The sequence below is a fragment of the Primulina huaijiensis genome, chromosome 13 (genome assembly GCF_012295235.1).
Source record: "Primulina huaijiensis isolate GDHJ02 chromosome 13, ASM1229523v2, whole genome shotgun sequence".
Lineage (NCBI taxonomy): Eukaryota > Viridiplantae > Streptophyta > Magnoliopsida > Lamiales > Gesneriaceae > Primulina > Primulina huaijiensis.
This window is the reverse complement of record NC_133318.1, coordinates 3,705,081-3,719,199: the sequence shown is the minus strand read 5'-3', so window position 1 is coordinate 3,719,199 and position 14,119 is coordinate 3,705,081. Positions and strand designations below refer to the sequence as shown.

The 14,119-nt window shown below is 36.3% G+C and overlaps 2 protein-coding genes across 4 annotated transcripts; one reads left to right on the top strand and one right to left on the bottom strand.

Annotated features, from left to right (window-relative positions):
• The first annotated feature begins 7,663 nt into the window (after positions 1–7,663).
• On the top strand, positions 7,664–11,014 carry LOC140956382 (phosphoserine phosphatase, chloroplastic-like). The gene is made up of 7 exons (XM_073413109.1): positions 7,664–7,934; positions 8,181–8,313; positions 8,432–8,539; positions 8,821–8,914; positions 9,760–9,909; positions 10,017–10,070; positions 10,682–11,014. Exons 1-7 carry the CDS (start codon positions 7,664–7,666, stop codon positions 10,805–10,807), a joined length of 936 nt encoding a protein of 311 aa, XP_073269210.1. The 3' UTR covers positions 10,808–11,014.
• A 708-nt stretch (positions 11,015–11,722) lies between these two features.
• Positions 11,723–14,066, bottom strand: LOC140956317 (uncharacterized). Of its 3 annotated transcripts, none has more exons than XM_073413033.1 (5): positions 13,942–14,066; positions 13,390–13,540; positions 13,231–13,299; positions 12,618–12,724; positions 11,723–12,490 (listed from the first exon to the last, which is right to left on the bottom strand). In XM_073413033.1, exons 2-5 carry the CDS (start codon positions 13,523–13,525, stop codon positions 12,011–12,013), a joined length of 792 nt encoding a protein of 263 aa, XP_073269134.1. In that variant the 5' UTR covers positions 13,526–13,540; positions 13,942–14,066; the 3' UTR covers positions 11,723–12,010. The 3 variants fall into 3 exon arrangements, with proteins under 3 accessions (XP_073269134.1, XP_073269132.1, XP_073269133.1); XM_073413031.1 differs by having other exon boundaries at positions 13,390–13,554; positions 13,942–14,065; XM_073413032.1 differs by having other exon boundaries at positions 13,390–13,556; positions 13,945–14,036.
• Positions 14,067–14,119: the final 53 nt, after the last annotated feature.

The window sequence follows — 14,119 nt, the reverse complement described above, 5'->3', positions numbered from 1 at the left end:
ATAATTAATAATTAAGCAATTTTCCTACCCCATCTATTTACTAGATAAATCAGCCATCACTTTTTCTAGATTTAAATTTGGTTGACAATTCATTTCCTTATTATCTTCCCTTAATCTTTTTCTAGGTAGATATTTCCCTCACTTTTAAATCACCAACAAATAATTAATTAAGCAATATTTCCTCCCTTTTAATAAGCAAGAATTCGGCCCCCCATTTTGGAGATGTGATCTTATTTGACAACTCACCTTATTGATGCATTTCCTTAATTTTCCTTGGTACGATAATCTCACACTTTTATTCACCAATAAATTAGTAATTAAGAAATATTCCTACCTTGGTTTATCTAGCAAAAAAAATTGGCAAACCTACCTCTCCAATATCTCTCAAAATCCCTTGATATCATATCCTTTCTATCTCCAAACAAACTCAAAGAAAGCAAGATTCATTTTACCATTTAATCTCCCATCTATCTTGCAACTTCCATTCATTTCTCCTAACCATTTCCCCTCTCTTTATTCTCGAAAACTTCAGAAAATTTCAGAGAATTCCTACAGCAAAAATCGTGAGAACAAAAGAGAAAATCGAGTAGAAACAAAAAAGCGAAGAACACTCTGTCTCCTCCGCGTCGCGTAGTCGTTTTGTTTGTTTTTCTTTCAAAACAAACCAAGGCACTCATCAATCAAGTCATATTAATATTTTTAAACATTTCATGTGCATGATTTAGAAGGCAAAAACCGAAATATTGTCAACCATTTTCGAAAACATGAGTGCAGATTTTTGTGGCTTCTCTTATACCTCACGGTTTGCTTGTTTTTGTGAGTACAGGTGGTTGGCTCGACCCTAGGCTCCCAAGGCTGCACCTAGCATGTACTAGGGTGTGTCAAGACCATGTTGGTCCATTAGTTCAAGCCCCATGCCCGCTTGAATTGAGAAATGACAGCAACTCCCCCACTAGTGTCACATTGAGTTTCGATTTTTCAGTTTTGCTGTCAAGGGTGATGTTTCTGATCTTGGCTGCCCTAGGGGCTATAGACATGGTTAGAACATTTCCTTGTTATGTCTAAGACGTGACCAAGTCGGCCTTTCAAGGCTTGGTCCGTGGTTGCATCGGTTTTCAAATAAAATAAGAACAGCCCCTTCGATTTCATCTTTGAGTGTGTGTGAGTAGTTTCGAATTTTCGAGGCTTGTATGGATCTTGGTTGGCTTTTTAGCCCTTAGCCATGGTTCAAGCCATACCTTAGGATGTTTGGAAGAGGCTCTGGTCAGTGGTTCAAGCCCCAATGGCCAATAGCCTCGCAAACGAATCGATGCAAGCACAAGCGCTGTTGCTGTACTTTGACAGCAGCTTGGGGCACGGTTCAGAGGTGCCGTTTGAGTTCTTGGTTTGCTTTTAGCGTATGGCCTTGGACTGGACAGTACCTCATCGTGTTAGGAAGGTCATGTTTTTGGCCGTTGGCAATTCGGTTAAGTTTAGAGGTTGTACGAGAATTTACGTTGCAATGTGCCAAAATGACTCTCGAAAGAGCGTTTCATGTTTTGGCCTCCATTCCACAAATTTCGAAGTACTGAAATTTTAGGAGCATTATTTCACCATTTTAGGTGTATTTTAATCATGACTAAATGATGGTTCGGTGTTGGTTCGGGTTGGCACGGTGTCATGATTAGATACTAAGTTAGTGGGGCGTAAATGTCTCATTTTTGGAGTCAATTACAAAGCTTGGTCACGATAAATCATTTGCATATTTTTCATGTTAGATTTTAGTCGCAGCGAGCCTAGGAACGATCCAACCCAATCAGTAAAATTTTTACAGGATATTTAGTGATGTTCTTTAATTATATTACGTGCAAAATATTCATTTTGTGATTTATGCGATATTGCTTGTGGTCACTTTACTATCATGAGATTATTACTTCACCCGGTCGTTAGTTACCGGTCAGTTCAGTTTTGTACCACCCACTATACTGTGGCATTAGTCTGATCAGACGATTAGTATTTCACCCGGTCGTCAGTTCAGGTCAGTTCAGTTCAGGGGCCACTTGCGTAGACCATAATCTCACCAGAAAATTATTACTAGCTATTTCATTACATGGCTCTACGGGGCAAATATTTCACTTACTACTTTCAGTTCAGTTCAGTTCAGTCATGCACGTAATATTAATTATTCATGATACGATTTCAGTTCAGTGATGCACGCATTACAATTAGTCATGACATGATATTTTCTTTCGCATGCGATTTTATTATTATTACTTGTTATTTACGATATATGCATACTGAGTCTTTAGACTCACTAGACTTGATTGTTGTAGGTACTAATGAGTTCGGGACTTAGGGCGGGGACCAGTGAGCCATCGAGGGTCGGCAGTAGTGGAATCCGAGGACCTCATTTTCTGCATTTATTATTTTTAGGCTCAAACATTTTCCCGTTGATTGGATTATTTTTAATTATTATTTTGCAAACAAACATTTACTTCCGCTGTTATTTTGAATATCAAACTTTATTTATTAGTTTATTTAGAAATGAGACATTTTAATTAGTTAAAGAGAAAATTTTAAATTTTTCCGCAAATTTTCAAGTACGAATTTAGAGACCTCTACAGTTTAAATAATTTAAAAATAGATTTTGGACCCAAAAAAAATGAGGTCATGCATGATATCTCAATAAATATGCCATACAAGAAAAATTTAAACAGCAGTTTATGAAAGAATAATTAAATTATGACCTCAACAGGATAAAATAAAACAAATACAAATATCGACCAAACACAACAAAGCATAAATCATCTCAACACATAATAGAGCTGTCAAGGCTTGATAACATCGTAATAAAATCTAAACTTCAACAACAAACTGTAAAACCTAATATAAAATATGTGGGACATCTTTCCGGTAAATATATATAACTCTAACATATTATATATAAATATCTGGGAGAGACTACTCTGACAAGACGAACCAACCTCAACCACGAGCTCCACTAACGGACTCCGTCTGGTGCTGAAAAACAACTCCAAATAGCAGCCACAACAGCCCTCAGAAATAAACCGAGGTTAGGATTCTAATATGTAACAGTTAAGTAACAGTACACATAAATCATGCATAAACATAACGATAAAATGAAATATGCAATATATGTAATTGGACTCAATAACAATGGGTAACTGGAGCCAACAAACGATATGATAATAGCTGGAGTACTGCTCAAGCAACAACACACACAGGAGAACTACATCGTCACGCAGCTAAACCGTCATGCCAAGTATGTGAGGTATGTCGTGTTGAGTCTTATCTAACACCCACAACTCGATCTCCATACAGCTGTCAATGATAAAATATGAAGACACAATATCAATACAACATATGATATATAATGCTAAGAGCATATCACGAAAAAAATGCTTCTAAGAATAGATAATCATAGTTTCGGTCTCATATATATCTCGGCTCTAAAGTCACTCTGATTCCGAAACAATAACGTGTGCTATGAATATAATATAACATGAAATTGTTAACAAGATCAATTGGGCTCAAGATGAAATGTCATATGTAACATGCTCAATACTAAATGTCAGATAATATGTCAAACTAATTAAAATATAAATAACAAGGTATTAATATCACAAAAACTCATAAAATCACGAAAATTACATAAAACCTAAATATGGATAAAATATAATGTATGTGGTGATACCTCTATAATGTTCTGGGTCATCGGGTCATGAGTGACCTGGATATTATTAAATGAATAGCTCAAATCAGGGTAACTCTGCAGGAAGAGTTCGTCAAGAAGCCGGGCAGGTGAATATCCGGGACATCTTCTGTTAGAGTAGGTGCACGTCGAGCCAAGTGTTGGCCGAGTGTTCACAATGAAACTCTATGTATAAGCAATCTTTATTTTAATAATATTTGAAATTATTGTTTTGGCACATCTTTATCTGTATACCCATGCTAGTTGCATAGATAAAGCCCTTGAATATACAAATAGTAGAAAGAATATGAGATGCTCATATGATGAGTATCATGAAAATCATATTTGGAATACTGTATATTCTAAACGGTTCCTAGTCGATTCAGCCGCCGCTAAGAAGGATATAGGCCGCTCGAGCTTGAGACTAGTATCTGCGATGTGAGTACCATGTTTCATTGGTAGGGGACATTGTGATGTCCGAGCATGCAGATAGGTGCTCCTGGTAGAGTGCACTGAACAACCCTCCATTAAAGGACTTTCCAAGTGGTTCTCACTTATCGAGTGGAAAAGTCCTAGTTTATGGTTGTACACCATTAGTCCTTATGACCCGGGACAACATTGAGACTCTATGTGCTAGAATTACACTTTGACTTGTTTACCGACTCTCATGGGGTCATCAGGTGGCAAGGTTGGGTGTTCTGTCGAAACATATAGGAGTCGATGCATTGTAGTCGGGGATTCACCGCTTACCTACGGGTATGGATATCCTATGTGTTTTTCATGTATATGTAGTTTGAAATCTCTGATCAGAGTATGGTGGTAATTATGAAAGGGGTTTCATAGATTACACCATCGATGCAACTACGACATGACACATAGTATCGATTCATTGACAACTCTCGATAAACCAATGGTTGTCGAATCGGTCGGGATATATGAGTTGAAGGGACCGTACTGTACGCTAACCATAATTGAATGGTTCTTGCAGGCACTATCATTTGATACCTAGGGAATCATGTAAGCGATGCTGCTAGGCGTTTAACATGATTGGTTGGGTACTATCAGACTTGAGTTCTGACGTTCTTATTATCAAGGAGTTGATAAATAAGAATGGAGCAATTGGGGTATGCTCATATAAGGACATGTTTAGTCCGAATCACATGGAGATGTGAACCCACGGCTAGTTGTATCAATGAACCATTGAGGGCCACACAAGTACTAGCTTTCTAGATCCCGTTGAGAAGTAAAATAGTTCAATGTGTTGAACGGCTTATAAAGGAGTTTATAAGCGTAAGGAAAATTAGAAGTATGACTTCTATAAAGGAGAAAATAGTTCAATGTGTTGAACGGCTTATAAATGAGTTTATAGGCGTAAGGAAAAATAGAAGTATGACTTCTATGAGAGAAATGTAAATTTTAATTTATGGAAGTGTTCCTAAATTAAAATTTGGCCAAGTGAATAATGTATTTGAAAATTGTGATTTTCATAAACATTATTATGGACTAAATTAAATTAATTCAAGTGTTGAATTAATTAAACACTAGTGGACCTAGTAGAGTCCAAATAATTAAATTAATTCAAGTGTTGAATTAATTAAATCATATTGAGTCTTGTAGAGCTCAATTTAAATAATTATTTAACTAGTGGGACTTGAGTAAATTCAAGTAATGTTTAATTAGTCTCAAATATGTTTGAGATAATTAAAATTAAGTCCATGGATTTTTAATTGTTAAAAATCAAATAAAACTTGCATGCATGGGAGGTGAAAGGTTGGGAGACAACTTTTTGTATAACCAAGGCTTGGCATGCAACTTTTTTACTTTAACTTTTCCCACAACCAAAAAAATGTCTCTCCTTCTCTCCTAGCATGAATAGTGGCCGAAAATACTATTCATTCTCTCCATTTTTTGTTCTTCAATAGTTGGAGAAAACACTCACTTCTCAAAGAAAAATCCTCATATTTTTCTAGTGCAAAATATGAGGGGATCTACCTAGTTGGTGGTGGGCTTTATTTTAGAGCAAGGAGTGCTCTTTGGAAGCTTGTAGAAGTTCTTGCCATACAAGAGCTAAGGTGTTTACACCTTAGTTGGAGCCATCATCAACCTCAAGAGGTTGATAGGTATTTTTCTAAACACACTATGTATGACATTTTGTTGTTTTTGTATTTGCTACACATTAAATCAAGGTGGCCGAAAATTTCTTATGAAAAATCAAAATTTTAAACTTCCGTTGCGCTTCCGGTCACCATAACCGATCCCCTTTCATCTTCTCCTCGGGTTATCAGAAGCTCGGGCTTCTAAACAAGTTCCCGGGTGATTCTACCCGGGCCACCTCGAAAGTAGCACCTCATTCAAGTGCACCAGTATGAGCTACCTTATGGTGGACAATCATTACTGTCAGAACCACAAGGGTTGGCATGTCAGAACAAGTTGTCAGAAGTAGGGTATGACAGCCATCTTCCTTAAGTATTAAGTAGGCATAGAAAACAAGGTAATCATAAGATTTTCTCCTATAAATAGCAGGTATGTATTTCATTTGAAGGATTCTGGACTTTTGAACATTCACGTATATTCATTCACATATACAGCTTTTCTTCTTCATCTTCACCTACTAACTTAAGCATTGAATTGGTCAAGCCGGATACCCCTCCGGCGCCCATTCACGAATTCATCTCTTGTCAAGGTGGTCCTCCGCCCACAGGACCTCCACCTGTTATACTTTGTCCTCGGATGATTTGGCTCGGATTATATCCGATGCAGTGGAGAAGGCCGTAGCAAGAAAGGCCCCTTCTCATCATGCTACACAGCCCGAAGGAGAACAGGAGTGAGAGCAGGAGACGAGAGAGGAAGAAGTGAGAATGGAGGAGAGGGACAAATCATTTTCAATTATCGTTTGCTAAAAATTACACAAGTGAAAATAATCTTTGTTAAATACATTCTCAGTAGAATGATATACGTATTTTTATATATTATACTATAATTTGCATCGTCTATTTGCGATCACATTGAGCTTGAACTTTTCCATTATTTTTACAAAGGATTCTTAGTACAGAAAAAATTCGATAAATGGCACAAAAAACCAAATTGTTGACATAATGACCAAGCCTTTGAAGTTGGAAGACTTTTCTGAGATTGCGACGGATGATCGGAGTTTGTGAGGTATTAAATAAACTTAATACTTGAAAGTGTTTAGTTTAAGGGATTCTGTGTATAGGTTTGCTCAGTAATGATAAATCCCTATTTATTCTGGTGTGTGTTGCGTAATTTTTGTTTGAGTAATTGAACAAGTATCATTCATCCAGATGACAGAGTTCTTGTTCTATTCTTTACAGGGTTAGGATCCCGGTTTTGGTTGATATATATAAATAAATAAACATATAAATATCTTCCTTTTTTTTTTAAGAAAATAAACATCATTTTCAAAGAAACATTTGTATTTATACGTAATAAATCCACATAAATACCAAACAAAATCCTCCAAGAAAATGTAGCAGTGAAGTAGGTAGATCCACCATAATCGCGAGATCTGCCATTCATACGGAGGGGAAAAAAGGTACTCTTGTATTCTATGTGTTACCCTCTTTTCTCTTTGTAATGATCTCCCTTTTTTTCATCCATTTCGTTTCAAGAAAAAAACACTTTTGTGTGTGTATGTTGAATTTGAAAAGGTGGTTGTTGAAGGTATAGGATCATTCAAGTAGCTTGGTTGTTTGCATATTACTTTTGGGCTTGTTGGATTGTTATTTAATTTTGCGGTGGCCTGCATGTTTGATGAGATTGATTGATTAAACGATACATTTGCTGCTTGAGTTAAGATTTAAACTTGTGTGTGTAATCCAAGCTGATTGACTTGGTTAGAATGTGCACTCATTGCCTTTCATGCATGAATCTTAGGTTTGACGCCTTTCATGTAATTTTCTTCCCTCATGCCTGATGACAAATATTTGTTACGCTAAAAGCAGATACCTTTTGATGGACAACTTGATCTGTGGTCGGATAAAATTGTACCCAGTTTGCTCTTTTAGTAACGGGAAACAAAAATCTACACTTTTTTCCGTATTAAATCCAAGTTTTACAAGGGGAGTTTTCATTCGTCGAAGCACTTCACTCGCTAGGGGATGGGATTCATTCACTTGCACCTGGTCAATGAGAAGTCCCAACTCTTTTAGCTCAGTTGCTGCTTCTGTTCAACCACTGGAGGCCTCAACAGTGGAGCATTTTGAGAACACATTACCCTCCGATGGTACAGCTTCACTAAGTTTATAATGCAGTTTTCGTTCTGCATAATGCCAACATTGTAATCTGCAATTGTATGAAATGCCATTATGCTATGTTTTGGAACTATTTATGTCAAAAATTAAATTACTTTGATCAGGATGATTGCCACCTTTATTGCTCTGTGTGGCATGAATTATCACGCCTATTTAAGTTTCATGTTGACAAATCTGTCACATTTTATTTCTTATGAATGTTTCCTTTCATTTGCAAGAGATCCTTGAGGTATGGAGAAATGCAAATGTTGTATGCTTTGATGTGGATAGCACCGTGTGCTTGGATGAGGGTATTGATGAGCTGGCAGAGTTCTGTGGAGCTGGAAAGGCTGTTGCTGATTGGACTGCCAGGTTAAATAATATTCTTTGTATTACAGTTCCATTTGAGATTTTTGCTCATATTTCTTCTTGTCTTTTTTTGTTACCCCGTCGATGGAATGAGTTTATGTTAGTTTGTTGGTTCTGCTAGGGCAATGAGTGGCTCCGTTCCTTTTGAGCAGGCGTTAGCTGCTAGATTGTCTCTTTTCAATCCATCACTATCTCAGGTGCAAGATTTCCTTGAGAAGAGACCTCCAAAGTAAGAAATCTGGCATGCTATTTTCTGTTCTCTTTTAGTTGTTTTTTGAACGTCTTAAAAATAATGCGATAGATTTATAACTATTGCTTATTTACATGCATTTTTAGCGAGAAATGTTGGCTTGTTTTGCATGTGCTTCTCGTTTGTCAATACATTAGAGGCAAAGGGAAATTATATCTGCTCTGTATACCTTTAAGTAGCAATGTAACCATCTAGTATCATGATAAGAAGAATAAATTATATATTTCTCAACCGAAGTATTGATGCATGTGGTTTTTTAGACTTTCTCCTGGAATTGATGCATTGGTGAGGAAGCTGAAGGACAAAAATAAAGATGTTTATCTGGTCTCTGGTGGTTTTCGACAAATGATAAATGTAAGTTATGTAATTTGAGTCTGTGCACTCAGTTCATTACTTTTGTGTTTTGTGTTAAGAGAATCTACGATGTGAAACTTTTTAGTTACCTATGAAGTGAGCAATTGATTTTGGAATTTTCATTAGCAGTTTGTGATGATGAATGAAAGTTGGATTCATTTTGAGGGGAATAAACACTATAATTGATTAGAGGCTGATAACTTTGGTATATTTTGCAGCTGAGCGGGACTTTACTTGTGTACCTGAAAAACGTTTAGACTAGTTAAGCACAAGAAGATGGAAAGTAGTGTTGCCATTTGGATCTTGTGTCTTCTGCTGGTCAATTCACTTGTTATTTTAATCCTTGATATATGTTGCTATAAGGTGGAATCTTCTTGTCTGTAACTTGAATCCTTTCCTTGGGAACCTGTAGAGAAGTAATAACCTTGGTATTTGCTTGAACTTTTAATATGATAAGTCATTCTGTGGTTGTGCCCTGCATGATTTAGCAGGCTTGATTTTAATAAGACATATTCCATTGACCTCTGTAAAATAAGTATCTTCAGAGGGTCAATGAGGAGAGAACATACCTTTCACTTCTAAATGAAAAAGGTCCAAGGTATGTGTAGTTGAATGCTGAAGTACAGTACCCCATAATTCCCCTTTTTTTGTGCCATAAAGTTGACTCATGGAGGTTGGAGGCACGATGGTGCTTAGAATTCAAATTGTAATTCACTACGCTTTTTCTATCCATTAATTGACTGCAACCTCACCAAGATATGTAGGGTTTATGTACAAAATGCAGCTACTAGCTAGGGAAACGTATTGCACTATTCGACTCTCTAATCTTGAATTTTTCTTCAAAGCCCGTTGCATCAATCCTCAGTATACCCCTTGAAAGCATATATGCCAATCGACTACTGTTTGGAAGCTCTGGTGAGTTTTTAGGATTTGATGCTAATGAGCCAACTTCAAGGAGTGGAGGGAAAGCCACTGCTGTTGAACAGATTAGAAAGGTTGGTTTCTTCGTTGGTGTATCTTTATGTTATAAGATCTCTCCTAAAAGCCCAATGATATTTTTCTCTCCCCTTTTTCTCTTTCTTATTTTTATTTTGGTTTTCAGGCTCACCAATACTCGTCATTAGTCATGATTGGAGATGGTGCAACCGATCTAGAGGTGAGAAATTTTTTTGTCTCTTGTTAGTTTAGTACTCATGATCTCCTTCCAAGTAGTTTTATTTCAGAAATTGAATTGATTGCCTAGTTATATAGTGACATCATTTATGTTCCATATATTTCGAGCATGTATTTGTTTTGAGTGTTGCTGCCGACATTTACCTCCGTCATTCTCTGCAGCTCGAGTACTTACACTATAAACGGTCTCTCTTTGTAGTACCCTGGAACTGTAATATCGGATATCGTGTTTTAATATACAACAATTAAATGATTATTCGTAAATGGACCCGTGAAGAGAATATGTTCTGCCAAAAAATTTCCTCCTATTAGATTTAAACTAAGTTGGGGAGAGAAAATAGCTACTTGATTTTAGTCTTCTACATGTTGCTCATAGTTTTGTTGATTTTGTTTCTTTGGGACATGGATTGTTATATTTGTTGTGTCTCTGGATGTTATAAAAACAGAGGAGATGTCATCGAAATTTTTGTTATGACCTATAGTGTTATGGTCGAGAGGTGGGCGTGTTACACTCTTTCATACCAACCTCTTTCTCACACATTGAGGTTCTTATTGATATCATGGTATAAGATTATCTTGTATCTCTTGTTACAGGCTCGTAAACCAGGAGGTGCTGACTTGTTTATATGCTTTGGGGGAGTTCAGCTTCGAGAGGCTGTTGCGGCCAAGGCTGACTGGCTGGTGTTCAATTTCAAAGACTTGATTAACTCTTTGGACTAGTTTCTTGCTCCCATATTTTTGCACAATGGGATGCATTTTGTTTTCCTTTTTAATGCCATTCTTGGTATCCTTGCAGTTTTGTGTTCTTTTGATACAAAACCCTTCATTTGCATGGTCCAAGAATATTTTTCATCTTCAAGAATATATCAGATACTATCTTTTATTGTCATTTCATTGCCTAAAATATATAATTTATTAGTTTTTGTTGTAAGTGTACATACTTGCTTTATTTTGGAAAAAAAAATAGAATGTTTACTTTAGATGTCGAGTTATAGGACAAACTGTTGGACAAGTGATTTTCGGTTTTAAGAATTTATGTTTTAAGTTATAATATAGTAATGGCATATTTTTGGAAATTATGAAAATTTTAGTTCGTTAAACGTTGTTATAACAGGTGATATGCGAGAGGAAAATATGTATTGGGGAATATGTAAAGAGACGTAGACAATAGTGTTTATTTTTGTTTTGATTTTTGAGGATGAAAAATGTTACCAAGAAATAGAAACAAATGATGGCATGTCTCTCACATTTCTTTATTTCTCAATATAATTGTTGTAACACTTGTAAGTAATATAATTGTTTACATTTGTTACAAATTATTATGACATTACTTTTTAGCTCAAGTGGTATGTTTTTAAATTCAAAAAGTATACATATTGTCAACTCATGACAATTTTTCATCCGATTAACATGCAATCTTGTGTCCACAAAATAATGCTGTAAACGATTAGCAAAACTAACTATTGAAGGTGATAAGAGATGGGCCAAATTATTCTAGGAGATTAAGTTTCATACATGTTTTAAAAACCTTGGAAAAGTACTCAAAAGATATGAATCGGATCATGACGATTTATAAAAATATAAGGTGTCATCTTAAGGTTCCATTTATTAGTACTATGACCATATTGCTCAAAGTGAAAAACGTAAAGAAATTCAATTCATGGTACTTCTTTTCTTTCTTTTTCAACTCGACCAAATTAAACAATCGCTCTGACTCATTTCTTGGTATTACACAGATGACAAAATATCATACAAACATTAGAAACACGTTATTCAAAGTTGATTCAAAACTTGAACAAAAAGGATAGTCTAAAAAGACGACAATAAAAAATAGTTGATTAAGGTCATAAAATGAGTTTCATTGCATCTTCCGAGACTTGTCCACCGAAGAAATAACCTGGATTCAATAACCTCTAGCTTTCCTCAGCCCCTTCGATCAGCATAGTTTCCAGGAGTGTCATCATCGTCTCTGTAGTTTCCTTCCAATGGGTCATCTTGGCCGAAACCTTCATCACCAACTCCAAATTGATTGCTTTGCTTAGTACCGAAAGTGTCACCAAAACCTTCCTGTCCAGAGCTGGTAAAATGGCTACCAGAATCATTATTGCCCCCAGTGCCTCCAGCAACACCAAAGTTCTGACCATCACCGCCATAGCTCATATTCCTACCATCGTACTTGTCGACCCCTGCCCCATCGCCACCACCATAACCGCCCCCCACACGTCCATAATTTCCACCACCATAATTCCCCCCATAACCATCATTGTTATTATAACCCCCACCAGAACCATAATTCCCACCTCCATAACCACCACTGTAACCACCACCTTGGTAGCCCCCACCACCAGAACCACGTGCCCTGTCATTTGCATAATCCACCCTTATCCTACGACCATCAAGTTCCTAAAGTAATAACAAAATGGATACCAATTATACGTAAATGAAATATGTTTGACAAAAACACAATAATTCTCCAGAGCAACTTGAGGAAAATGAATTAATAGGAGACAGAAGATCGCGATAATAGCACCTGTTGGTCCAAGGCTTGGATAGCAGCAGATGCATCATCAACGGAAGCGTAAGTAACAAAGCCAAATCCTCTTGATTTACCAGTATCACGATCCACAATTACTCTAGCTGCAAGAAATACAGTTATCATCACAGTATCGCCTCCAAACCCAGAATAAATTATTGAGTTTATAAAAACAAGCATGGAAAAATATCGTGTTCATTTCCCGATATGATTACTTCAAAGAGTAGAAAATGCCGTATAAGTTGTTCAAACATTAAGTAACTCAAGGATGCAGCCAAAGAAAATGTAGTCCTCTCCACATATTTTGAGCATGGAAAAGGAGTATAGTCAAGACCATGATTTAGGGCAGCAATGACGTAATAGGGTTTACAGGAAATCTCTTTTTATTATAAAGATGTGTGCTATCAGAATTAAATCTACAACATGATGCTATAGATGAGTTGACTATTTACCATCTGTCTATCCATAAAATAGAAACAACAAACTGTATGCAAATCGGTAAAACTAGAAAGTTACAAGAATACAAGCTTGATTCAAATAATCAAACACGTGGCGTGCAGCAATTTAAAGTCACAAGAAGTGAAGGCATGACAATTTATGAATACAGTACCTTCAGCAACATCTCCATACTTACTGAACGCCTCTGCCAGACTCATGTCATCAGTGCCGTACGAGAGTCCTGCAGAATAAAAACACAAGGGCGTGATACAAATTTGAAAAGTAGAATCTAACCTAGATGATGGAGGTGGAACCCAAAATGTTATCGCACCTCCAATAAAGAGCTTTGAAGTTGACATGCATCTTATAGCTTGAAAGATGGATGGTCTGGAAGAAGTAATTTCCTGACTGATATGCGAACTCAGAGTTCTCCCCATCATATTCCCAGCTTTTCTCAAGAAAGCCATTGCTCCAGCCTAAAACTATGACAAAGAATCTAATTTTAAAAAAACAAAATTAATCACAGATCGCCAGGAAAAAAAATATTGTGTAGAGGAAGAGCATAAATAGGATATTTTCGCTTCAGAGACGACAGTTCAAGAAATGTAACATTTCACCGGATCATGCAAACACTAATCAAAAAAATCTTCAAAAAAAAAAAACTAATCAAAACACAACTTAAAACACACAAAAATAGTATAAAAAGCAAATACAAATCACCAAAAGAAAAATTAATCAAGAAACGAAAATCCACAAAAACCAAAACCCAAGAACAGTACTAATCGGAAAACAACTAGATTTCATCCACACAAGATCACTGGTGCTCGTGTAAGGGTTAGATTATGGGAAAAAAGATAAAATGGTGACTTTCGAAAATTCGTACCTTCTTTCTTCTTCGCGATGCTAGCGGTTTAGTGAGTGAAAAACCCTAGAGAGAGGAAATGGCTTAGTCCAAATAAAGATGTTTTGGACCGTTGGATTAGGGTATTATTCTATGCCATACACATGTCCATTATAGTCGTGTATTTAACTTTATATTTTTATTTTTATTTTTATTATTA